Here is a 27796-nt window from a genome sequence, read left to right on the forward strand (position 1 = left end):
CAGTCTGGTTTGGTGCTGCTACAAAAAAGGACAAACTCCGACTGCAACGGACAATCAAAACTGCTGAAAGGATTGTCGGTACCCCCCTACCCACCCTTGAGGACTTGCACGCTGCCAGAACTAAGACAAGGGCGTGCAAAATACTCTCGGACGCTCCACACCCCGGTCACCAGCTTTTCCAGCTCCTTCCCTCAGGTAGGCGCTACCGATCAATGCAAACTAGAACTAGTAGACATTCCAACAGCTTCTTCCCTCTTGCAATCAACTTCTTAAACAGCTAACCTATAATTCCATTACAACAAGCTGGCAAGTTCGTTGTTACATTTCTGTGGGGCCAATTATGTATTACTCGTGCACTCACTGTAGTTGTCTCGCCATGCTGCACTATTTCCATATACTGGCCACTCATGCCAGAGTAGCATCTGCTCCATTTGCACACTGATTGAGGAGTATCTGTAACATTTGCACAACCAACATTGTCCCAGATTATCGCACTACTCGTCACTTTAAACCGCATACACTCCTTGAAGTCTCGGCGCCCCTTGCACAATGGTCATTGCACCGGACTATTGCAATATTAGTCATTCGCACTGCTCTAAGTGCTAGAGGACTCTGCATCTTTTTGCACAATTGTTTTTGTCAATGTCTTTATGTCTCCAAAGTGTTCTGTAAATTGACTGTCTGTTGTACTAGAGCGGCTCCAACTACCGGAGACAAATTCCTTGTGTGTTTTGGACATACTTGGCAAATAAAGATGATTCTGATTCTGATAAACTATAAGACCTGCCTTATAGTAAATGTAATCAAGCTCAACTAAAACATAATGAATTTGAAATTCAAAAAAGGCAACAGATGCTAAACACCACAAAATATTCTTAAAAGCTATAATCACAAATTAAATGTAATCTTGTAACACTACATGTGGGGGGGGGGGGGGGGGCGGGGGGGGGGGGGAACTAGTATGAATCATATTAATTGCAAACATGTCATATTAGTTGTAATGTACTCTCTCCAGAACATTTAATTTACAATAACAGTAGGACAGCAGTAAATAGAGGAGCAAACATAATGTTGATTTAATGACCTCACCTTAATGATTTACAACAGCCATACAGACATTCTATTGTTTGCCCTTCCATCCGTCCACACACATATATATATATATATATTTCAAAAGGTGAAAGGTGGTGTACAGCCTGGACTGGTCGCCATGACTGCAAGGCGGATACAGATAAACAATCATTTGCACTCACATTCACACCTACGGACAATGTGAAGTCTTCAATAAACCTAACATGCATGTTTTTGGAATGTGGAGGAAAGTCTGAGTACCCGGAGAAAAGTCACGCAAGCATGGGGAGAACCTTTATTGCATTGTCAATTAAAAAATACAAATGAAAAGATGCAACTGATAAAATTTAATTGAACTGATAGACTAGTCATAAATAGCTTTCCAAAGGAAATTATGTGAATAATTAGATATTGAAGGCTTTATATATATTATAATATAATAATATAATATATTTCCATCAGGTATAGTATTACATTCGCACGTCAATAGAAAAGCACGTCAATAGAAAAGCAAACAAAAAGATGCTGATTCATATAAGTGCATCAGAGGGAAAAAAACAGTCCCATTTTAGCAGAGACGCATGAGTCATATTAAACTAACATACACCACGTGTAATAACAAAAGTGGGAGTAGGTGTGACATATATGACAAACAATGAAACAGAGCACCAGCTTGATTACAAACAATGATATCAATGTAGTCACCTCACTGTACTCCCTCGAGGAAATTACACCATATCACAAATGAACATAAACATGACCAACTACATTTGTTTTCCCTTTCTCAGATCAAATTTGTATAAAGGAACATTTATGATCTGTATTCCATTACCCACTTTATTAAACTGACATCATTTATTATTTGTCTACTGTTGTTTTTATAGACACTAGATTTGCTCTATGATACTGCTGGCTAATTATAATCACACACCACAATCTTCATTATTTTATCTTCTTTGGATTGGGAATGTTTGGGAGGAATATAAATTACCTTGTCAATAATGTTTTTTTTCTCAGAACTTTAAATTGTATTTTTTATTTCACTCGTTAAATTTAGCTAATGATGATCACTGATGGTGTAGTGGTACACTCTACACTCGCCTGACTTTGGTGCGGGCAGTGTGGGTTCAGTTCCCACAAGGTGACGCTGCGAATGTGAGTACGAATGGTTGTCCGTGTCTATGTGTGCCCTGCGACTGACTGGCGACCAGTTCAGGGTGTATTCCCCCTTTCGCCCGCAATCAGCTGGGATAGGCTCCAGCGCCCCGCGACCCTAACCAGGATAAGCGGTGTTGAAAATGGATGGATGGATGGATTTAGTTAAGGCGGCATGGTTTGCACAGCTGCCTCACAGTTCTGAGGACCGGGTTTCAAATCCCGGCCCTGCCTGTGTGGAGTTTGTATATTCTCCCCGTGCCTGTGTGGGTTTTCTTCGGTCACTCCGGATTCAGAACTACTTTGTTTAGCTCCTTCCAGAGTTTCTCTTTCACCTAAAGGTCACATCCTACCTTTGGGGCATAGCCGCTAATCACATTATACATAACACCCTCAATTCCAAGTTTCAGCCTCATCAGTCAATCTGATACTCTTTTCACCTCCAAGACATTCTTAGCTAACTCTCCCTTTAAAATATCCCTTACTCCATTTCTCTTCCCATCTACACCATGGTGAAATAATTTAAACCCTGCTCCTAAACTTCTAGCCTTACTGCATTTCCACCTGGTTTCCTAGACACAAAATATATAAACCTTTCTCCTAATCATCATGTCAACCAACTCCAGAGATTTTCCTGTCATAGTCCCAACATTCAAAGTCCCCACATTCAAGTCTAGGCTCTGTGCGTTCCTCATCTCTTTCTGCCAAAGAACCCGCTTTCCACCTCTCCTTCGTCTTTGACCCACAGTAGCTGAATTTCCACTGGCGCCCTGCAGGTTAACTGTGCCGGGGGCGGACGTTGTTAACCCGGGCCACGACCGATCCGGTATGGGATTCTTTAGATGAACGCTCCGGATGCCCTTCCTAATTAAGGGTAAAATGTGAAAATGAATGGTTGTTTATTACTGACGACAAGAAATGACGTTTATTTAAAAACTATATGCAGTAAAAGAAGCAAAAAAACACATTAAATAAAATAAATACGACGAAGGCCCGAAGGTTTAGTTGTACGAATGATAATAATGTTAAGAAAGGAAAATTTGACACATAATGTGAACGTTTGACTCTTGCATCTTTTGCGGTAAGAGCGTCTGTCCAGCGTCCTCGTATCCTGACGTGACAACTCAACCCAGAGTGCGCGAGTAGGCGGGACTTCCGGTTGTAACGCGCACCCGGAAGACGAAGATAGGATGCGTGCTTTTCGACTGCCTGACGCCGCGTTCATATGCTCGCCTTATAAACACGTTTTCATGTGAATTTCGGTGTTTTTTACGCTCGCATAATTTCCCACGATGTTATCATTTGATTTCCTCGACGACGTGCGTCGCATGAACAAGCGGCAGGTGGGTGGAACGGTGTTATTTTGATTCTTTGTGTAGGGTAGAGACCACAGTCTGGGCTAACTCACGGTCGCTAGCTTCTGTACAACACGTTAAAGAAACAAAACTACACACAAACCTCGGTGCTTTTATGGCAAGTGAAATGAACAATAGCTAACGTGGAGTTGCCGAGCCGATTGGAGCAACAGCTAGCTAGCTTGTCGCTTCCTACAGCATTGTTAGCAGAAGTTGTCCTGATCACAACTGTGATTGAATAGTTTAAATGTAAAGTACCATAAGGTTGGCAAACATTCTCGAGTTATTCAGGAAGAACCCACCCCCTTCAAGGACCCCCCCTCATAATCCTAAAACCAATCAAACATTGCTATTATGTGCAATCCTAAATGCCATGGGAATTATTTATTTTTAACATTTTCAACCTAAATATGTCATGTTGATAGCTTTGTTCATCCAGTGAAGGAAAATATTGTCACAGCAGCAAATTGCTATTCACAAATATACACTCATATTTATGATTTTAGAACAACCAACAAAGTAAAACAAAGTAAAATAAAAATAAATACAAGTGTCTTATTTAGGAGGGGAAAAAGAGATTTCTGATTTCTATAACCATCCATCCATTTTCTGAGCCACTTATCCTCACAAAGGTCGCGGGAGTGCTGGAGCCTATCCCAGCTATCATCGGGCAGGAGGCGGTGTACACCCTGAACTGGTTGTCAGCCAATTGCAGGGCACATACAAACAAAACAACCATTCACACTCACATTCACGCCTAGGGACAATTTAGAGTCGTCAGTTAACCGACCACCCATGTTTTTGGGGTGTGGGAGAAAACCAGAGTGCCCAGAGAAAACCCACGCAGGCACGGGTAGAAGATGCAAACTCCACACAAGTGGGGCCGGGTATTGAACGCCAGTCCTCAGAACTGTGAGGCAGATGCTCTAACGTGCCGCAAGTTAAATATAGCATTGTTAAAATAGTTATTTGCGACTGTTTTATCACGTCAAATAGTTTATATGTGAAAGTTTTAACTTGACTTCCTGTTTTAAGCTTGTAGCCTTTTATTTTGAAGGGTACACACCGGAACTTAGCATTTTGGCAAGAAAAGTTACTGCAAACGACACCGGTGAATTTTGACAATGAAAGTAAACCTTGACGGCAAGAAAAAGACTAACAAATGGAACCAAATACTATAAAACGTTGATTCCTTTACCTACCCACCGATGAGACGGTGAGAAGGTGAGTGTTTGTGATACTGTGAGACAACATTTCTGTGAATTTTGTCCCAATTCAATGCGATGTAAACTTGCTAGTTTGACCTTTGGTGACAGTTTTTTTTCCCCCCCCCCTCTGTCATCGGCTCTTACATATGTTTGAAGACATCAGTTCAAAAGTGCAACCAATCGTTTGATTTGTTAGCTGCCTCAATGTTGGCATAGACATTTTATTGTTTCACTCACCCAATTGACTTGACTGAAGTTCCATGCGGTGTTGACTGATGCTCGGAGCAGGAGGGAGCACGTCAGACTTCTACACACTGTGAAAGCCTCCTTTGCACAATATAATCTTATTCCAACTGTTGCACTGAGGCGACTGGTCATTTATTTTACCACAGGTAAGACACATTTTTGTTCACTGCCCTTGTTGGGAACAAGCACGTCTTCATGCGCATTCTTCATTGTTGCTTTTCGCCACTTTCCACACACACAGAAAAGCATTCTGGTGTATGTGGTTAAGTGCAGTGAGGAATGCACGGATACATACATTGAGGAAACGGGCAGGAAACGTGCAGGAGGCCGGTTACACCCTGAACTGGTTGCCAGCCAATCGCAGGGCACATATAAACAACCAACCATTCGCACTCACATTCACACCTACGGGCAATGTAGAGTCCTCAATTAACCTAACACACAGTTAAATTAATACCAATACAGGGGTACCTTGACTTTCAAGTGTTATTTTAGTGACCAAGTTTGTAACTCAATTTACTCGTATATCAAATATTCCCCATTGAAATGAATTCAAATGCCATTGTTACACTGCAGTCTGTCTCAAAAACAAGTTTTTTAATAAAGAAAAATAGCACTTCATTATATAAATGCATAAAAGATAATGTATAGAATTAAACTGGTTTTATAAAGTAATTACTAGGGCTCCGGCTTGCCCTCTAAATCCCTATGCTCTGTTCGTTTTGACAATGTCATCCAAATTGTAATCAAATCATTACTCCTTGTACTATTATGAAATAATAATCCAAAAAATTAAAAAGCCAATTTGATTATTTGAAAACTACCTTTTGAACCAGAAAGCGAGTATGCTGGTGCCATTTGGCTGCTGCGTCACCCTTTGTAAATGTTTTAGTTTAAATGGCTTACTTTAACCAGGATCCCTCGCTATACCGTGGATAAGGTTAGGTTGGTTTTGCGCCTGTTGGTGCCGCAAATCGTTGCTGCATTGGGTCACTTGACCCCTTTTCTGGCTAACCGGCTTCCTACCTAGCCGCCTCTTGTCCTCTTTCATGCTGTTTTGATTAAAATTTCTCCCATTCATCTGCTGCGGTCGCCGTCCACCTCGGCAGTTAGTCCAAATGGCGTCAGCCACAAATAAAGGCTAAAAAAAAGGTGAAATCTTTTGTATTATTTTTTTAAATAATAAAGTAAATGCGGTAGTATGTTACATTCTTTGATTTGGAGTGTTTCGATTCCGAAAATTCTGATTTGGTATGTGCTTTTTTCCCCCAACGGATTCGAATACCAATTCAAGGCACCACCTTTTCGCGCATAGCCCTCGTAATTACTCCATGTTGGGACAGGACAGAATTTGTCTTGATACCCTTCATCTGGCGTTACTGTCTGCCCATGATGAGGACAAACATATACTTTGTCTTTAATTTCTACCATTTAAGTTGCTCCCTTTAGTCTTTTGTGTTATTTGGTTTTATTGTGTTGTATTGCTCATATTTCATTGTTCTTATTTTTGCACTTCTCAGAACTGCTCCTGTAAACTGTGTGCCATGTCCTTAACAGCGTTATTATGTATTTGTCTGTTGAGGCTAACCTTAATGAATTGCCAGCACCGGGATCAATAGTTGTCTGAATCTGGAAGGCCGAAAGTCATAAAAATGTTATTGTTTTAGTGTGCGCGGCCTAGTAGGTGACGCCAATAGCTTAAGTCAGGTTTGCCCAACTTGGAGGTTTCGTCTGCGTGCGAGCGTCTGTGCGTTAGTCTTAGCAAACTATAGCTCGCTTTGAGTATTTTCATTGTGAATTGTGTGTTTGACTGTCTCGTTCAATAAAAGAACGAGACTGTTGCTCTTTTTCCCCCCCTCAACTTCATTCAAGCAGCGGCGTTTCTGAAACTCGTTTGTAACCCAAATTTTGACTTGCAACGCAGCGCAAAAAATATCAACCAAGCGGCAGCGTTACTAAAAAACCTCGTAAATTGAAGCACACGTAAGTCGAGGTACCACTGTAATTTGCTGACGTGTACTGCTTCTACTTACAAAATGGCTGTGAGCAGAGGAGCTATTTTACAAAAATACAGCCAGTGGTGACAACATAGTGATTTGGTCGCTATGTTTACCGACTGCTTTAGCGACCATAAAAAAAGCGACAAGTAAATTCCCACTAAGAAACACTTTCACATTGATTTCCAAGAAAGGAAACTGTTGCAAAACCAGTGACTTATTTACTTTGGAAACTTTTAACTCAAGGTATATGATTCCAACCTGCATGAAAAAAGACAGCGAGCTAGAAATGCTGCATGCATGCATGCATGCAGTCACATTCATGTAATACAACCCCAATTCCAATGAATTTGGGACGTTGTCCATCCAGCCATCCATCCATCCATTTTCTACCGCTTATCCGGGTCAGGTCGCGGGGGCAGTAGCTTTAGCAGTGACGCCCAGACTTCCCTCTCCCCAGCCACTTCATCCAGCTCTTCTGGGGGGATCCCGAGGCGTTCCCAGGCCAGTCGAAGGACGTAGTCTCTCCAGCGTGTCCTGGGTCGTCCCCGTGGTCTCCTCCCGGTGGGACATGCCCGGAACACCACACCAGGGAGGCATCTGAATCAGATGCCCCAGCCACCTCATCTGGCTCTTCTCGATGTGGAGGAGCAGCGACTCTACTCTGAGATCCACCCGGATGACCGATCTTCTCACCCTATCTCTAAGGGAGAGCCCGGACACCCTGCGGAGGAAACTCATTTCGGCCGCTTGTATCTTGTTCTTTCAGTCACGACCCACAGCTTGTGACCATAGGTGAGGGTAGGAACGTAGAACGACCGGTAAATTGAGAGCTTCGCCTTACGGCTTAGCTCCTTCTTTACCACAACGGATCGATACAAAGTCCGCATCACTGCAGACGCTGCACCGATCCGCCTGTCGATCTCACGTTCCATTTTTCCCTCACTCTCACTCAGCTGTGAACCGCTGCAGTGAGAGTTGGAGATGACGGCCTGATGAAGCCAACAGAGCCACATCATCTGCAAAAAGCAGAGATGCAATACTGAGGCCACCAAACCGGACCCCCTCTATGCCGAGGCTGCACCTAGAAATTCTGTCCATAAAAGTTATGAACAGAATCGGTGACAAAGGGCAGCCTTGGTGAAGTCCAACGCTCACTGGAAACGAGTCTGACTTACTGCCGGCAATGCGTACCAAACTCTGACGCCAGTCGTACAGGGACCGAACAGCCCCGTATCAGGTGGTTCGGTACCCCGTGTTCCCGAAACGTCCTCCACAGGACTCCACGAGGGACACGGTCAAACGCGTTCTCCAAGTCTACAAAACACATGTAGACTGGTTGGGCGAACTCCCATGCACCCTCGATGACCCTGCTGAGGGTGAAGACCTGGTCCACTGTTCCACGGCCAGGACGAAAACCACACTGCTGCTCCTGAATCTGAGATTCGACTTCCCGACAGACCCTCCTCTCCAGCACCCCTGAATAGACCTTACCAGGGAGGCTGAGGAGTGTAATCCCCCTGGAGTTGGAACACACCCTCCGGTCCCCCTTCTTAAAAGGGGGGACCACCACCCCAATCTGCCATTCCAGAGGCACTGTCCCCGATGTCCACGCGATGTTGCAGAGGCGTGTCAACCAGTACAGACGTACAACATCCAGAGCCTTTAGGAACTCTGGGCGAATCTCATCCACCCCCGGGGCCTTGCCACCGAGGAGCTTTTTAACCACCTCAGTGACCTCAACCCCAGAGATAGGAGACCCTGCCTCAGATACCCCAGACTCTACTTCCTCATGGGAAGGCGTGTCTGTAGAATTGAGGTCTTCGAAGTATTCTCCCCACCGATTCACAACGTCCCGAGTTGCGGTCAGCAGCACCCCATCCCCACTATACACTGCTTGGGCTCTGGTACCAGTCCTCTTGAGAGGGGTTGGACTCATTTCCACTCTGGATTTGCCCACGGTGAGAGGCGGTGAGCAGGTGTGGGTATACTTATTGCCCCCGGTTCGGCGCCTGTACGTTGGGGTTCACCCCGGTGGACGAGAGGGTAGCCTCCCCCCGCCTTCTGGTGGGGGGGACGGGTCCTGACTGTTACTTGTGCCTATGCACCAAACAGCAGTTCAGAGTACCCACACTTTTTGGAGTCCTTAGAGGGGGTGCTGGAGAGCGCTCTCGCTGGGGACTCCATCATTCTGCTGGGGGACTTCAATCCTCACGTCGGCAATGACAGTGAGACCTGGAAGGGCGTGATTGGGAGAACCGCCCCCCCGAACCAGAGTGGTGTTCTGTTATTAGACTTCTGTTATCACCATGGTTTGTCCATAATGAACACCATGTTCAAGCATAAGGGTGTCCAAACGTGCACTTGGCACCAGGACAACCTAGGTCGTAGTTCGATGATCGACTTTGTGGTCGTGTCATCGGAGTTGCGGCCGCATGTCTTGGAAACTCGGGTGAAGAGAGGGGCGGAGCTGTCAACTGATCACCACCTGGTGGTGAGTTGGCTCCTCAGTTCCCAAACATTTATTGAATGTTGTTAACAGAAAAGGTGATGTAACACTGGTAAACATGACCCTGTCCCAGCTTTTTTGGAACGTGTTGCAGCCATAAAATTCGAAGTTAATGATTATTTTCTAAAAACAAAGTATCAGTTTGAACATTACATAACTTGTCTTTATAGTGTATTCAATTAAATATAGGTCGAACATGATTTGCAAATCATTGTATTCTGTTTTTATTTATGTCATATCAGAGCTTTGAACTTTCCCAACTCTAAGATAGGGAGGCCTTTTATAGACACGCTCGTCTCCATATTTTGGTATGAGCTTCTGAGACAATTAAAAATTTTGTGGACCCCCATCTTACGGCTTGTGGAGCCCAGTAGGAGAACCACTGTCATGAGGCATGTAGTGTGCCAATCTAAATGCATCAAACTGTTCAGTTTCACACGTTTTTCATAGTTGTTAAATACCCCCAAAAATAATAACTGTGGATTTCTATTGCAGCTCTATTACCAGGTGCTGAACTTTGGCATGATAGTTTCCTCAGCTCTGATGATCTGGAAGGGTCTCATGGTGGTCACCGGCAGCGAGAGTCCCATCGTTGTCGTTCTCAGGTATGTCTGGAAAAGCACATTCTAAGCTTTTCCCCTCCATCCATCCATCCATTCATTTTCTTTCACTTATCCGAGGTTGGTTCGCGGAGGCATCAGCATAAACAGGGAAGTCCAGCTCTTGCGGGGGGTGGGGGGACTTCAAGCTGGGGGACTTCAATCCGAGAGACATAGTCTCTCTAGTGTGTCTTGGGTCGTCCCCGGGCCCGCCTCCAGGTGGGACTCCTGGATGACCGAGCTTCTCATCCTATTTCTAAGGGAGAGCCCGGACATCCTGCTGAGGAAACTAATTTCGGCCGCTTGTATCTGCGATCTTGTTCTTTCAGTCACGACCCACAGCTTATGACCATAGGTGAGGGTAGGAACATAGATCAACCGGTTAATAGAGAACTTTGCTTTTTGGCTCAGCTCTTTCTTCGCCATTAAAGACCGATAAGAGTCTGCAGCACTGCAGAGTCCGCAGCACTGCAGACGCTGCACCGATCTGCCTGTTGATCTTCCGCTCCATTCTTCCCTCACTTGTGAACAAGACCCCAAGATACTTGAACTCTTCCACTTGGGGCAGGATGTCTTCCCCGACCCGGAAAGGGCCCTCCACCCTTTTCTGACTGAGGACCATCGTCTCAGATTTGGAGGTGCTGATTTTCATCCCAACCGCTTCAAGCTCGACTGCAAACTGCTCCAGTGAGAGTTAAGGTCACGGCTTGATGAAGCAATCATAACCACATTATCTGCAAAAAGCAGAGACGGAATGTTGAGGCCACCAAACCGGATTCCCTCAACACCTCGGCTTTACCTAGAAATGTTCTCTATGAAGGTAATGAACAGAATTGGTGACAAAGGGCAGCCTTTACGGAGTCCAACTCTCACTGGAAATGTATTCGACTTGTGACTGGCAATGCGGACGAAACTTCCCATCATGCCCTTCCAGGTCTCACTGTCATTGCCCGTGTGAGCGTTGAAGTCCCCCCAGCAAGGGTGCAGCACCCCGTACAAGGACTCCAAGAAGGGTGGGTACTCTGAGCTGCTTTGCTGCCACTATCAAATATTTTTACAATTGCTATTTGAAACAATAATCCCGTAGTTTAATCAATTAATTGGATAGAAATTTATTTTGCATTGTTGAAAAACAAAATGTGCTGGTAAGGTGCAGCTCCACTTAGGGTGGCCATCCTCACGTCCCACACTATGTTTGTATGTGTGGCATTAAAAGGCGACGCCTGGCCTGGTGAGTGATGCGGGAGTCAGCGAATGAGAGTGTAGAGTTTGGTTGTTGAAAGCTCAGGTTAGCAGCTGGCTGTGAACTGGTGAACTGTTAGCCAATCTTTGTGTTGAGTGTGTGGGTGTATTATTATGTGTATACAGTGGAAGTTCGATAAAACCGATCCTGATATAACTGATATCAGATAAAACGGACCGTCGAGACTGAACAGTGTGTCCAAAAATAGTTTCCATTTTTCACTTAAGCTGCCGTATGTTAAGTATGTTAGTACTAGAATTGACTGCTGTTGTTTAATGACGCTGTGGCGCAATGCAGGCAGACAATAGGACTGATGTATTGTCGGATCCAGTTCCAAAAGACGTGCCTCCCGTGCCTATGTGTCAAGCTGTTCGCCTTTGGCAACCTATTTGGAACAAGGAAGCACACTAATTCCTTGCGGCTCTTGGAAACGACTCACCTATGATGAGTATTGTATGTTAACGTAACCATGACCAAGCACACCGGCATGGTAAGTTTGGATAAAATGTGAAACTTTCAAATATTTTCAAGCTTTTTATTTTATATTTATTTAAAATAACTTTGTACTTTAAATGACATTTTAGGGCATGAAAAAAGCCTTCAAAACAATAATTTTGTACTGTACAGTAATATGGGTGCATATGGCCTAAAAATGTGCCTCAATGTAATGGCGAATCGGTTATATCGGACGAACCCCCACCCATATTAGTCCTAAATTCTAATTCTTGGTGGGAAGCAATATTAAATTAGCTGACATTGATACCTTGTGTGGATGAATGTAAACGTGCTGTTGTGTAAACCAGTTCTGCTTTGCAGTAGAGAAATTGCAGTTAATCTTATTTTTAAGTGCAAAATGATCCCAAATTTTGGACATTGTCTTATGCACATTGATTGTTATAAGGATTTTCTTTTGGCTCATAGGTAGAAACCCAGTTTTTAGCATGTTCTACTGCTGGATTGACCATCTCTCTTGCTTTTTCTAGTATTCAAAAGACAGCGTTTAGATGGTCGAAAACAAAAGCCGTAAGAAGCACCAGCAGCATTGTAGCAACTATTATATGGCAATAGTGTTGCAGTTGATGTTGTCTGTTGAACGCAGAAAGGCAGGATTTTTGGTAATGAGCCTGCAGGAGTGTCAATGAAGTTTTAAAAGGAAACGGTCACAATGGTATGAAAAGGATGACCATAAACACTTCCTTTCTGGCTAATTTCAGTGGTAGCATGGAGCCAGCTTTCCACAGAGGAGACCTCCTCTTTCTCACCAACCGTGTGGAGGACCCCATCCGAGTGGGCGAGATCGTGGTCTTCAGGATAGAAGGCCGAGAGATCCCAATTGTACACAGAGTTTTAAAGGTTCATGAAAAGTAAGACTGAATTACGCTTGCAGATGACTCGAATGCTAAAGTCATGGGACTTAAATCATACGTTTCTGTTTCTAGGGAAAATGGAGACATTAAGTTTTTGACCAAAGGGGACAATAACGCTGTGGATGATCGAGGTCTGTATAAGCAGGGACAACACTGGCTCGAGAAGAAGGACGTGGTGGGGCGAGCGCGGGGGTAACAAAACCTTCTATATTTCCCCTTTTTAAAGTCATTTTCCATCAGTAATCTTAGATTTTAACATTTGTCTATCATACAGACTTTGAGTCAACCAGTTAGTAAACCACATGGTATGGTATACTCTCAAAGTTTCAAGAAATCTTTTAATAAAAGATTCATACTACTTATAGATATTGAGATAAAAATACAGTACGGTAGAAGCGCAAGGGTATTTCTTGTAAAAAAATAATGGAAATACAGTGGTACCTTGAGGTAAGCGTTTAATTTGTTTGATGACCACGCCTGTAGTTCAAAACACTTGTATCTCAAATCATATTTCCCCATTAAAATGAATGGCAGTGCAGTTTAGCCGTTCTGCCTCCCTAAATTTTATTTTTTTAACAAGGAAAATTATTGTCCTAGAAACATTGAGTAATAACATAATTGAATACAATGTAAAGAATAAAAAATGTTTGCATCATGATGTAATGCTGCAATACAATTTATTGTGGCACTCGTTCAGGTGTGCCTGCCTTCGCCACTGGGAAGTAGTACAATGCTACAGTCACTCACAATTATAGTAGTCGTCGTAGAAGATTCTTCTTCGTTCATTTCTGCATGACTGTTACACTGCCCCCTGCGATTGGCAGGCGACCAGTTCAGGGTGTACCCCACGTCTCGCCCAGACTCTGCTGGGATAGGCTCCAGCACCCCCATGACCCCAGGGAGAATAAGCGGTACGGAAAATGAATGAGTGAATATTATACTGCCTCCCGATGGCCAAGGTGGACATGGCATATTTAATTGGATTGCAGCATTAAATCATGATGGACAAACTGTTTAATTATTTACATTTTATTTGTTATTATCATTATCATTTTTCTAGAGCTCTTTGGTTTTGGCCATAGTGGCATTTGGAGTGTGACTGTTTGAGGTTGTGGACAGGTGTCTCTTATACTGATAACGAGTTCAAACAGGTGCCATCAATACACTTAATGATTGGAGGACAGAGGACCCTCTTAAAGAATATGTTACAGGTCTGTGAGAGCTAGAAATCTTGCTTGTTTATAGGTGACCAAATACTTATTTTAGCAAAGAATTGACCAATTAAATCATTAAAAATCAGACAATGTGATTTTCTGGATTCTTATTTATTTTATTTTTTTTCCTCATTTTGTCTTTCATAGGTGAGGTATACCTATGATGAAAATTACAGGTCTCTCATCTTTTTAAGTGGGAGAACTTGTACAATTGGTGGCTGACTAAATACGTTTTTGCCCACTGTATGTGTTTTGCGACTTCATGACACGACAGCTTAGCAATTAAAAGTTAATTTCCATTGAACAAGATTTGGATTAAGGGTAGATTCATCCTCTTCATACATGTTTTCCCTCACACATGGGAGCCAAATCAAGGGTAGCTGACACTGAACGTTTCCTTCACGTCATGCGTTCGCATCCCCATGAGGCTGACCGACCTTGTTTTCTCATTTTATTCAGCGTCTTAAGAAGAATTTCCTAAACCCTAGTACACCATAAAAGGATGTCAGGCTTTCATCTCAAGCGGGGTTTTCACAAGTGATCTTGGCCAAGTTTTTTTTTTTTTTTTTTTTTTTTTTTTTTTAAGAAGTCAAGCAAGTATTATTAGCATTACTTAATTTAACAAGTAAAACTCATTGAGCTAAAAAAAAAAAAAAAGTTATTTTTCCAAAAGTGACCTGACCAAAGACAACTTTAAATGCATTACAATTTTATCAATGTACTGTACTGTGGAGCTGACTCATCCGTTGTCTTTTCTCCAGGTTTGTGCCGTATATTGGAATTGTCACCATCCTCATGAACGACTACCCCAAGTTCAAAGTAGGTTTGACAACTTATTCGCCAACTTAATGTATCAGTGTAATCTTCTAATGTCTGTGCCTTGTCCTTGCGCAGTATGCCGTTCTCTTCATGTTGGGTCTCTTCGTGCTGGTCCACCGGGAGTGAAATCTATGTCCAGGAAAGAGAGGGAAAAAAACAAAACCTCAAGTCATGGCTCTTTCAACACAGCAATTGAGTTCCACTCTGTCCAACTTTTCTTTTTGTACCATTTGTTAAAGCATTTTGTAGAAATGGGAATAGCTTTAAAAATATTTTTGTGAGGGAACAAGGCTATTACTATTAATAATAATATTATTATTTTCAAGTGGAGCATTCTTAAACATGGTTTAAGCACTGCTTTTGCTTGTCTACTTATTGTCTTTGAAAAAAAACAGATGTGAAGTATTTTATGACGACAGTGCCACCAGAAAGTATACACACACCTTCATGTTTTCCGCATTTTGCTGTTACAGACTTACTCTAAGGCTGCTTTGAGTATAGCTTTCTTTTGAAAAAAAATCTACATAAAATATCCCATAATGACAAAGTAAAAACATATCTTCAGACATTTGTGTAAATTTATAAAAAATGTAAACATTCAAAGATAGTTACAGAACATAGCCATTCACACCCTTTGTTATGACACTCAAACTTAATCTCAGGTGCATCTGATTTCCACTGATCATCCTTGAGATGCTTCTCCAACTTGGAGTCCACCTGTGGTAAATTCAGCTGATTGCACATCATTTGGAATGGCACACACATGTCCGTATAAGGTCTCCTAGTTTGCAGTGCATATCAGAACAGAAACCAAGCAACAAAGTCTAAGGAATTGTCTGCAGACCTCTGAGACCGGATTGTATCAAGGCACAAATCTGGGGAAGGATACAAAAGAATTCCATCAGCATTGAAGGTCCCGAAAGGCACTGTGGTCTCGATTATTTGGAAGTGGAAGAAGTTTGGAATCACCAGGTTCCTTCCTTAATATGGCCAGCTGACCAAATAGAACTTTTTGGCCTTCATTGCAAGCGTCAGATCTGGAGAAGAGGAGGCCCTGCTCTGTATCTGTATGTGTTCACTGTGATGGATTAAATGCAGAGAACAAATTTTGTGTACATGCATGCATGTTCATGACAATAAAAGGTGATTATCTCTTCTTTTAAAAATGGCTGCCCACTGACGCTGCCCATCCAACCTGGCTGACCTTAAGAGGATCTGCACGGAAGAATGGGAGAAAATGTCCCAAAACAGGTGTGCCAATCTCTTAGACGTACCCAGGAAGACCTGAGGCTGTGATTGCTGCCAAACGTGCGTCAATAAAATATTAAGCCAAGCGTGTGAATACTTATGTACCTATTATGTTTACATTTAAACAAATTTGCAACACTGTCTGAAAATGTTTTTTCTTTTACTTTGTCATTATGGGATGTTTTTTATGTATGTTTTTTTTTAAAGAAAACTACTCAAACCAGCTTCAGAAAAAGTATAACATAGCAAAATGTGGAAAAAGTGAATGGGTGTGAATACCTTCTGGTGGCACTGTAAATATGAACATTATTAAATATGGAATCTGGTTACCATCCAACATGAAGTGTTTTTTTCCCCATGTTGCTAGAAAATAGTTAATGAACTAAGCCTTGTGCTGAATGTAATATGTTGCTGAAAAATAGTTATGAACATTGAAAGGTTGTCAGTCATTTTCTGGTAGAGCTAGATGATTTTCCTGTTCTCAGAAACATTGAGTAGAATCCTGTAAATTGTAAAAACAAAACAAAAAAAAAAACATTGTTGCCAATACCAGTAGTATTTTTAAAATTTGCGCTAGCTCTGTTTTATTTTTTTTTTTACAAAATCACATTTTCATTCCATCATGTCATCCATGGTCTGAAGACTTGTATTTTTAAACAGTGACGCTCATGTTGCTGGAAAATAGTTATTTTGAACTTGGTAATTCATTGCGAATGTTCAATAGTTTCCCTACAAAATAATGCTCTGTAATTAGTAAACTGACATTTTTTTCTTAAACAATTTCTGATAGACAATGTGCTTGAGCTACTTCTAATTGGTCCTGGAGGATGCATCTGGGATTAGCCTTTGAAGTTGGTAATACTGAAAAATGAAGTGAAACAGACAATCATTTTAGTCAATTCTTTTCCAGAATGAGAGTGCTTAAAGAGGAGGATGCTATTCATGTGGCACAGCTTGAAGCAGGGATCTGGTGCAGGTGGAGATGGGCTTGGCTTAAATTGGAGGCCAAAACAAAAAAGCAAAGAAATTAGGCAAATTTAATTTTAATCTTAAATTTGTACATCAACATATACTTGGTGTAAGTACAATGTGTAAATAATTGTTTTGCATGAAGAAAATTTGTTTATTTTTCCTTATAGTACTCTTCCAGATTGCTTAATTTATTTTAAAATTAAAAAAATTATCTGCGGTGGCCCGGGGGATCCCGCCAGACCCCATACAAGGTTGTTGTTGGCTTTTTGTCACCTTTTTCATGCATTTGGTGTGTGCATGTCTTGAGTTGAATCATGAACATATTTGAAGTCAATCAGCTTGATTACTGCTTCGATGCTAATCATACAGTTACAGAATACTGTACGTGTCGATGTCAAGTCTTAACATGAAACAATTTTGTCAAATGCCTGAGATCCAAATCAATTGATTTGAAGCCCTTGAGTTTTGAGTGAAATTGATTAGCGGATGTCCTCATACCTCACACTGTTTTCTATTGTTTGTGTTTTCCTTTTTTGCTGCATTCCCCAAAGTAATAACGTGATGCCAGATTACCCAGGGGCCTTCATCTCAAGTGACCTTTACACCTGCGTCTACAGATACTTTCTCCTGCGCCCCTCGCCTCCCCCTCCCCCAATACAACAGCATCGCCACACATTAAAAACTAAATGAAGATAAGCTGTTCATTGAAACTGTGAACGTGTCACCAAAGATGACCAGATGGATTTCCACAGTCTTTTAATTGGGCTGACATTCAGCCATGTGTGTGTGTGTGTTTGTGTGAGAATAGCAAAGGTTATTCAAAGAGCAAGGTACACAGCTGAAGCATGCCATCGTTTCAGCTACAATGTGATGCAGAGTCAGTCTGTCTCAGCATCTTCTCGTATCCTCAGAACACCAGCGTGCTGATGAGAGCAGCGTGTTGCGACCACTCGAATGTCATGTGGCTCATTGTCATGGCCAGTCAGGGATCCTTTCTCCAAATGCTCCTGGGGGGAGGATACAAATTAGCCATGGATGCTACCTATTAATGGACATTACTCGACACGTATTATAGTTTGTAGTGATGTAGTATGGTTTTAAATCTGCATGTGCCAGGTCGGTGGTGCCTTATCTGTATGTGTGTCCATTGTTTGCTTCGGGTTTGCTTGGTTGGCACGTTCGCTTCATAGTTCTGAGGTTTGTGGTCTGACTCTGTGGCGTTTGCTTGCTGTCTCTGTGTTTGCATGGGTTTATTTTAGGTAGAGTAATTAGTTGTTGTTGTTTTTTTGTATAGTGTAATTTATCTCATAGATGTCACCACAGTACCTCATTGTTAGCACTTCTGCCTGACAGCAGAAAGGTTCTGGGTTCAAATATTGGCTCTCATGTTCTCCTTGTGCTCGTGTGGCTTTTCTCCAAGACCCCCGCTTCCTCCCTTGCCTTCAAAAAACAAACCTGTTGGTTGGGTCTGGGTGGGATGACCCTCTTCGTCGGTGGTTGTCCTGCCTAATGGGCCCGACCTGCAGGAGCCATGCCTCGTAATCACCCACTTAGCACACACTCACATCATTCACTGTATATATTTTTCTCAGTAAACACATCTGGGCACATACACATACCAAAGGGTTCCTGGGGGACTGGTATGGGATCGGGTTTCAGCACGTCTGTGCCGTTTCCCAGTTAAAAGTTAAAAAAAGCAATTAAACATAAAACAAATAAAAACAATACTACTAGAATTTTAAAAGAATTAAAATGATAAAACAGGTAAAAATCTCATTCTGATTAAAAATGGACCGTTTGGGGCTTGTCAAACGTGCAGAGGTTGGTGATTCCAAAGTGTGGGACCAGCATCAGAAAAAGCTCTATCATCACTGAGCTTCTGCGTAGACCTCGGTATCTAGCAGCTGCATGGTCAGCTAACCTGAGGCAAATTGTCAAAACTAGACAGATGACAAAAGATTTGCTTTCATTCATTGAGTGGGCGACCCAACTATTTGTATACAATAAATAAAAAGTCCATTTTCACTAACATGTCCACAAATCAGTGGTTTTCCCCACTTGCCTCTTGTAGTGATGTTGACGGTTGGACAAGTGTGGGTTGAAAAGTAATGATATTTTTGTAAAATGATTCACGTCATGGGGAATAAAACACATGATCAGCGGAGGGGGCGGGGCCAGGCCAGGAGGCTCCTATAAAAGTAGGATGGATGCTCCATCATTGAAGACACACACAGTCACACACTGTGCGAGATTCAGGGCACCATGAAGGGTCTGACGGTGAAAAACGTGTGCCGGTGTGGCTTATTGACTTGCTTTGTCTTCTTCTCTCTCGCTTCTATCAGCACAGCTGTTAGCTTTGACCTCACTGAGCTGAGGAATAAAGTGGCCAAAATTAAACTGAATCCCAGAGGGAACCTTTGGGCAACAGGTAAGTTCCGGCTTTAATTATAATGAAGTTGCTTTTGTATAGGAGCCAAGCTAATGTAATGTTCATGACGACTAATAAGAATGTTTACAATATTGTCATAATTAGGTCAATTCTTTTTGTAGTTTGTTTTCTTTTTTAACTCATGTTCTGTACTGTAGTGTTTACCGGCAATATTGAGAAAAATGCTCACATTAAATTGAAATCTTTTGGATTTTTTAAATTAAATAATTTTATTATTATTATTATAATCTTTTGATCCCAACTGCATTATTTAGATGAATCAACAGACTACTTTCCAACAGCCATCAGCATACTGAATAGCCAAAAACTAATGTTCTGGACTATAATGTTTACTATTGGTATTAAGATCTTTTTTTTTTAAATAAATGAAACATATTTTGCATTATTATTTATTTTATTTTAATATTACACAGTTTGCATTTAATATATTTTTGAAATACGGAATAATTTATTGTTAAAGAAACAGGTCATCAGCATACTAATGGACAAAAACTCAAACAGACATACTGCATGTGCATCTACTTACTGTAATGTTTATTTCAGCTATTATAGTGAGCTTATAGTAATAACAAAAATAAAACATTATTTCTTAAAAAAATACCTGATGTAATATTTATTACTCTCGTACTGTAAATGAAAAATAAATGCCTTATGGTTTTCTAATTGTAAAAGAGAAAAGTAGCATGCCTTTTATTTTATTATTCACACATTTATATTATTCCAAAAATGAACATTTTTCATAGGTGTCACTGTAAGTGTGAATGGTTGTCGATATGTGCCTTGCCTTGTGATTAACTGGTGGTTAGTCCAGCGTATAGCACACCTCTCGCTCAAGCTCAGCTAGGATAGGCTCCAGCTCACCCATGACCCTAATGACGGAAATACTACGGAAAACAAATGGCTGTTTGATTGTGGTTTATTGATTTTTAAAAAAAATTTTTGTTTAGGGCATTTCATGGGCAAGAAGAGTGTGATGGATACCCCGCTGCTCTCCTCCACTGAGGACCAGGGGGTGGGGGCCTTGGCGGTCTCCCAACCGTGGGGGCGCAGTAGCCTCAGTGAGCTTTTCCAGGACTTCCTGCGGGTAGCCATGCAAGCACAGATTGACTCGCAAGAGAGCCGCTTAAAAACTCAGGTTAGGGTCTGTTGCTTTCAGTGAAATTATAAAAGGATGCTGCATTTAAACATTGTTGTCATTGTTTTCCAAATTTTGGGGTATTATTGTCCAAATGTTTTTGTATTTTCCCTCATATTTATGTATTTTTTTCCCAATATTTTAGTATTTTTTCCAAATAGTTTTCCTATTTTTTCATTTTTGCTAATACTTTTACAGTTTCATATCAATAATTGATTTTTCTAGTATTTCAAAATGTATTCTTCATTAATTAACAAATGTATTTCCTTTTAGTTGTTTAAATTTTTTTTCGCTAATGTTCTTTATATATTTTTTCTTAATATTTTGCTATTTTCCACGAACATTTTTGTTTGTTTTATCCCAATATGTTTGGTATTTTTCTCATGTTTTGTATTTTGTACTTAATATTGATGTATTTTTCTCTGATTTCTGTAACTTTCTATTCTTCTAATATTTTTGGTATTTCTCCTAATGATTTTTGTACTTTTTACCCAGGTCTTTCATATTTTTCTAATATTTTTCTGTTTTGCCCCCTTATGTTTTTGTATTTTTTTTCCCCGATATTAATTTGTTTTATGAAGTAATTTTGTTTATTTGTGTACAGGGTAATTGAAAAGTAACTCCCTATTTTTAAGTACTTGTAATTTATTTCTGAACTATAATTCTTACAAGAAATGAACATGAGAAGAAAGTGTATTGCATGGAGTTTTATTTAAAATTCGATATGGGCGCCAGCATTAGCCACCAGTTTCTCAAGCTGCCTGGGAACCGCATTAACTGATTTCAGAAGGAAGTCTTGTGGGATTGCAGACATAACTTCTTGTATTCGCCCTTCAAGTTCTTCCAAAGTCGTTGGTTTGGTAGAATAGACTTGCTCCTTTAATTATGGAACATCCACAAAAAAATGAAAAAAATATTACATACACATATGAATAAATTATCCCATCCATCCATCCATCCATTTTCTGAGCCGCTTCTCCTCACTAGGGTCGCGGGCGTGCTGCAGCCTATCCCAGCTATCATCGGGCAGGAGGAGGGGTACACCCTGAACTGGCTGCCAGCCAATCGCAGGGCACATATAAACAAGCAACCATTCGCACTCACATTCACACCTACGGGCAATTTAGAGTTGTCAATTAACCTAGCATGCATGTTTTTGGGATGTGGGAGGAAACCGGAGTGCCCGGAGAACACCCAGGCAGGCACGGGGAGAACATGCAAACTCCACACAGGCGGGGCCGGGGCACCTCAGAACTGTGAGGCAGACGCTTTAACCAGCCTGAATAAATTATAAGTATTTTAAAATAGGGAGTTACTTTTTTCAATCACCCTGTATTTTCTCCACCATTCACCAGTCTAGGTTTTTGTTTTGTTTGTTTTTTCTTTCGAAAATTGCAGTATTTTTAGTATTCTACTTTTGTATTTTAAATCATAATTTGTGTATGTGTGTGTTCCCGCATGTGTGTGTGACAGGAGGCAGAGATGTTGATGAGGATTTTGGAAACCTACACACAGAGAAAGTGATGCACCGTGATGGCCATTACGGACAGTCCACTGCTCACAATGATTGTCATCGATTCTCATTTTTGTACCATTTGCAATACTGGATTTTTTTGTTTTGTTTTTCCAAATACGACAATATTTGATCTTGTTTGCTTATTTATAGTCAGTCATCAGTTCCACTGCTGTCACTCTGTGCTGATATGCAGGAAAAACAAGACCTCAGAGGATTGTAACATCATCTATTACCTATTGTGTGAGCTTCTTCCATTTTTCTGCACAAACACATCCAAAATAGTACTTGCACTGGGTACGGAACTTATTCAGACCCCCTTAAATTTTTCACTCTTTGTTATATTGCAGCCATTTGCTAAAATCATTTAAGCTCTTTTTTTCCTCAATAATGTACACACGGCGTCTTATATTGACAGAAAAAATAGAATTGACATTTTTGCAGATTTATTACAAAAGAAAAACTAAAATATCACAGAGCCATAAGTATTCAGACCCTTTGCTCAGTATTTAGTAGAAGCACCCTTTTGAGCTAATACAGCCATGAGTCTTTTGGGGAATGATGCAACAAGTTTTTCACACCTGGATTTGGAGATCATCTGCCATTCCTCCTTGCAGATCCTCTCCAGTTCTGTCAGGTTGGATGGGGAACATTGGTGGGAAGCCATTCTCAGGTCTTTCCAGAGATGCTCAATTGGGTTTAAGTCAGGGCTCTGGCTGGGCCATTCAAGAACAGCCACAGAGTTATTCTAGCTGTGTGCTTAGGGTCATTGTCTTGTTGGAAGGTGAACCTTGGGCCCAGTTTGAGGTCCTGAGCGCTCTGGAGAAGGTTTTCGTCCAGGATATCCCTATACTTGGCCACATTCATCTTTCCTTTGATTGCAACCAGTCGTCTTGTCCCTGCAGCTGAAAAACACCCCCACAGCATGATGCTGCCACTACCATGCTTCACTGTTGGGACTGTATTGGACAGGTGATGAGCAGTGCCTGGTTTTCTCCACACATACCGCTCAGAATTAAGAAGAAAAAGCCTATCCCAGCTATCAGGTCTCATCAGATAAGATAATCTTATTTCTCACCATCTTGGAGTCCTTCAGCCCTGACTGGTGGAGGGCTGCAGCGATGGTTGACTTACTAGAACTTTCTCCCATCTCCCGACTGCATCTCTGGAGCTCAGCCACAGTGATCTTTGGGTTCTTCTTAACCTCTCTCACCAAGGCTCTTCTACCCCATTGCTCAGAGTTGCCAGACGGCCAGCTCTCGAAAGGATTCTGGTCGTCCCAAACGTCTTCCATTTAAGGATTATGGAGACCACTGTGCTCTTAGGAACCTTAAATGCAGCAGTTTTTTGTTTTTTTTGTAACCTTGGCCAGATCTGTGCCTTGCCACAATTCTGTCTCTGAGCTCTTCAGGCAGTTCCTTTGACCTCATGATTCTCATTTGCTCTGACATGCACTGTGAGCTGTAAGGTCTTATATAGACAGGTATGTGGCTTTCCTAATCAAGTCCAATCAGTATAATCAAACACAGCTGGAGAACCATCTGAAGGATGATCAGAAGAAATGGACAGCACCCGAGTTACATATATGACTGTCACAGCAAAGGGTCTGAATACTTATGGTTGTGTTATATTTCAGTTTTGCTTTTTTAATAAATCTGCAAAAATTTCAATAATTCGTTTTTCTATGTCAATATGGGGTGCTGTGTGTACATTAATGAGGGGAAAAAAATAACTTCAATGATTTTTAGCAAATGGCTCCAATATAACAAAGAGTGAAAAATTTAAGGGGGTCTGAATACTTTCTGTACCCACTGTATATAGCATGTTCATTTTGGAGGCTTTAGTTCCTATTTAACTGCATATTGCGTCTATGTTTATCTCATATATACTGTATATATACAGTATGTGATGGCATTGTGATAAAATACAAACATGTTGCCAATAAAAGCACACAGATGGATAAAAGGTACTGCAATATGTTTTGCTCTTTTTCTTCTACATCAACCCAATATAACCCTATATGCTTATTTTACTAATCAGTCAGGAAAAGACATTGTAAGGACTAGTTAATCCAGCTTCCTCCCACATTCCAAAAGCATGCAAACTGGGTTCATTGAAGACTCAAACTAGATTTTTCCAACGGTGTGACTGAGAATAGTTGGTTGTCTACTTGTGCCCTGCGATTAACTTGGTGACCAGTCCTGGGTGTAACCTGCCTCCCACTCAAGGTCAGCTGGGATGTAAAGGGACTGTCAGGGATATAAATCAGGATTACCTCACACACACTACTGAAAAACAGTCATAAACAGTACACACTACTGAAATGCTTTCAAACAATATAGATTTTTTTTTTTTTGCTCAAATACATGACTGAAATGCTTTCTGACAACTGAAATGACAAACTACTGAATTCTCTCTCACACACTACTGAAACACTCTCACAGTACAGAAATACTCCCTTACCCACTACTGAAACTCTCACTACCACTGCTGAAACACTCTCTTACACACTACTGAAATGCTCTCAATCAATATCAAAATCCTCTCACACAACATTCTAAAATATGCTAATATTATATACAATACATTCTCCAATGTGTTTCAGTCGTGTGAAAGAGTGTTTTAATGTCTGTAAGCAATGAGTTGATGAAGTTACTTGGAGTCACATTAATGCCTTTCCTTTATAATGTATTCTTTTATTGTTCCATAGCTCTGGTGTGACTCCTCTGAGATCTCTAGCCTTGCTAATAGAAGCAAGCCATTGTTTGTCTTATCCAAGGATATTCCCAAGCAGGCGACCACAACTAGCTGGGTAGCTGGTGGGAATGTCCTGATTATGGAAATTTACTGAATCTTACTGCAGGACCTGCCTTGTAATCTGTCCTTTTTCAAGTTGCGGGGTCAGAGAGAGAGAGTGGGGAGCAAGAGGACAGCCGGCCATCTCGCCATCGCCCTCCTCTGCTTCTTCTTCATCCCTCTTCTTTCTACCTGCGTCTCTTTTTGTTTATATCATGTAAATAGCTCTTTATATTTACAAAAAAAACATAAAGACAAGATAGTTTCCTTAATTATTATTTATTATTATTATTAATTATTATTAATTATTCTACAAAAGAGGAATTTCCAACAGCATGTGTGCGAGGGGTAATCCTGAACAGGGATAGGCTGCAGCTCACCTATAACCCGAATGAGGACAAGAACTATAGAAATTGGATGGATGGATGTTTGGTAAGGTTGCTGTTGGCTTAATGTTTTGATACAGTATTAAATTAAGTGGCTGCATGGACAATTATTAGTGTCCTCTAATAACATGCATAAAAATGCCAATCCCAACAGGTTACGTATATGTTACTCACCATAACTCGCATTACGTCCACTTCCTTAGCCAACACAACACAAACCAACACACCCCTGAGGGCGAGTGGGAAAGGGTATAAAATTAAGTCTGGTGACTTTGAATTTACTTGATTAGCCATAAAGAGGACTCTTCCTCTCATGTGTTTATGTTAATGTCAGGATCTGCGAATCAAACGTGGTGAATAAACATGTCAGGAGTTCTTTATTTTCACAGCACACAGTGTACGCTGTGAAAATTCTAATTCAAGGATACTACCAGAAAAAGAATATGCTATTCCTGCAAACTCGTCATTCTGCTCACATCTTGACTGTGATGACTAAGTCAAACTGAAATTGTCATATCACAATTATCATGACCAAAAGGGTCCCAATGATCAGTACTATCATGATATGACTAAAAGAAATGTAAACAGACAAAAAAATAAAAATATAAAAATCACAGACAAAATTACCATATATTTTCATTTTGAGTAGAGAAAACAAAATTGGCAACACTATGTACTTTTTGACATTAGAAATTTTAAACATCAACAATCAAAGGGAATTTTCATGCATGCAAGACCCCATTGACATAATAACAAAGTTGGGACCAAGTCATTGCTTTGTAAGTCACAAGCCAGTCTCAAGTCTTTGCCGTCAAGTCCCGAGTCAAGTCCCAAGTCGAGTCAGGGAAGTCACAACTTGTAACTTGACTTTGAGTTCAACGTCTAGGATTTGCGACCTGACTTGGGACTTGGCTGTCTCGACTTGGGACTTGACTCGGGACTTGAAAGCAAAGAATTGAGACTGACTTGTGACATTTAAAGCAATGACTTGGTCCCACCTCTACATAATAAACTAAATAGATTTTGGCCAATGAATAGACATACTGGATATTTGAACATAAACAACAAAATTCTATCAAAAAATGATTATTATCCATCAAGCTAGTGCAACTGTTAAAAAGATGCAATTCCAGGACTCTAATTTCAAATTATGGTATTTACAAGGAGCGGCACGGTGGCCGACTGGTTAGAGCGTCAGCCTCACAGTTCTGAGGAGTGGGGTTCAATCCCCGGTCCCGCCTGTGTGGAGTTTGCATGTTCTCCCCGTGCCTGCGTGGGTTTTCTCCGGGCACTCCGGTTTCCTCCCACATCCCAAAAACATGCATTAATTGGGGACTCTAAATTGCCCGTAGGCATGACTGTGAGTGCGAATGGTTGTTTGTTCCTATGTGCCCTGCGATTGGCTGGCAACCAGTTCAGGGTGTACCCCGCCTCCTGCCCGATGATAGCTGGGATAGGCTCCAGCACGCCCGCGACCCTAGTGAGGAGAAGTGGCTAAGAAAATGGATGGATGGATGGATGGATGGGTATTTACAAGGCCCTAACCCCTAAATTGTAGTTGGCTCTATTTAAGCTTTTAAAAGACAATTTTTGTAAACTTTCTTGAGGCTCCAGACTGTAGGAATGCTCTGTTTCTACACTAGGCTGAAGTCAGGGATTCCTGCACCTCAGGGATAATTCCTCATTTTCTCTCCAGTGCAGAAGTGTGTGGACACACTCCAATTGGTTTTCTCCATGGAGTCACCTTCGTTATTGTTTACTTGCAACATGCACACAGATCACTACATGGTGACAGTCAAATCAATGATGCACTTGCAGTATAGACACGTAGGAGGTAAACATTTGTGCTCTGACTGCATCTGGGTGGGGAGTCTCAAGGGTCTCCAATAATTCCAGAAAAATTTGTTACATATGTTACTAGTTGCAAAAAGCGTCTGAATATTAAGTTGCTAAGCTTGCAACATTGCGTCAGTCTGTGCATCGTTCTGCCCTTCAAGGGGACAACACATTCCACTCAAGGCAGTAGGAATGATAATTCAAATTTGAAGCTCTAATGCTAACTGGGGTACAAATGATAAAGTTAAAGTTATTTTATTAACAAATTTCCGAATGATGACACAGATGCAGAAAGTTTTAACTCAGTTAAACTGCTGCCGGTAATATTGTGACACATGAATGATAGAGCACCCAAAGGGTGCTAATGTCCATGTTAAAAAAAAACAAAAAAAAACTCTTATGCCAAGATACTGCGTGAGTGAATATTTCAAGTCAGTCTGTGCATCTGAATAAAGGATTTCATCTGATGATGATTGTTAAATATGTATTAGTGATGATGATGTTGGGGGTTTCTTACCATATTATTTAAAAAACTGAATGTTCAATCATTTAAGTGCCAGTCTTGTGCTTGTGGTGATATACTACCACCTTCTGACCAAACACATTACATCAGTCAAAGCCTACCATTTTTGTTGCTTTGGATTTGAAGGTGTATTTATGAAGTGAGTTACAGTAAAT

General features: G+C 41.2%; 2 protein-coding genes across 3 annotated transcripts; both read left to right on the forward strand.

The window, feature by feature from the left end:
• Window positions 1–3382: 3382 nt before the first annotated feature.
• Window positions 3383–16368, forward strand: sec11a (SEC11 homolog A, signal peptidase complex subunit). Of its 2 annotated transcripts, none has more exons than XM_061765746.1 (6): window positions 3383–3569; window positions 10037–10146; window positions 12598–12747; window positions 12823–12942; window positions 14726–14783; window positions 14859–16368. In XM_061765746.1, exons 1-6 carry the CDS (start codon window positions 3519–3521, stop codon window positions 14907–14909), a joined length of 540 nt encoding a protein of 179 aa, XP_061621730.1. In that variant the 5' UTR covers window positions 3383–3518; the 3' UTR covers window positions 14910–16368. The 2 variants fall into 2 exon arrangements, with proteins under 2 accessions (XP_061621730.1, XP_061621731.1); XM_061765747.1 differs by lacking the exon at window positions 3383–3569 and adding an exon at window positions 4136–4805.
• Window positions 16369–16513: 145 nt separating this feature from the next.
• Window positions 16514–24060, forward strand: nmbb (neuromedin Bb). Its single transcript, XM_061765749.1, has 3 exons — window positions 16514–19431; window positions 20400–20587; window positions 22061–24060. Exons 1-3 carry the CDS (start codon window positions 19266–19268, stop codon window positions 22109–22111), a joined length of 405 nt encoding a protein of 134 aa, XP_061621733.1. The 5' UTR covers window positions 16514–19265; the 3' UTR covers window positions 22112–24060.
• Window positions 24061–27796: the final 3736 nt, after the last annotated feature.

This window comes from Phyllopteryx taeniolatus, chromosome 2 (genome assembly GCF_024500385.1).
Source record: "Phyllopteryx taeniolatus isolate TA_2022b chromosome 2, UOR_Ptae_1.2, whole genome shotgun sequence".
Taxonomy (NCBI): Eukaryota; Metazoa; Chordata; class Actinopteri; order Syngnathiformes; family Syngnathidae; genus Phyllopteryx; species Phyllopteryx taeniolatus.

Coding starts and splice junctions, on each gene's coding strand:
- nmbb (XM_061765749.1), top strand. CDS start 19,266: ATGAAGGGTCTGACGGTGAAAAACGTGTGCCGGTGTGGCTTATTGACT. Junction 19,432..20,399: donor AGGGAACCTTTGGGCAACAG/GTAAGTTCCGGC, acceptor ATTTTTGTTTAG/GGCATTTCATGGGCAAGAAG. Junction 20,588..22,060: donor AGAGCCGCTTAAAAACTCAG/GTTAGGGTCTGT, acceptor TGTGTGTGACAG/GAGGCAGAGATGTTGATGAG.
- sec11a (XM_061765746.1), top strand. CDS start 3,519: ATGTTATCATTTGATTTCCTCGACGACGTGCGTCGCATGAACAAGCGG. Junction 3,570..10,036: donor GTCGCATGAACAAGCGGCAG/GTGGGTGGAACG, acceptor TTTCTATTGCAG/CTCTATTACCAGGTGCTGAA. Junction 14,784..14,858: donor ACGACTACCCCAAGTTCAAA/GTAGGTTTGACA, acceptor GTCCTTGCGCAG/TATGCCGTTCTCTTCATGTT.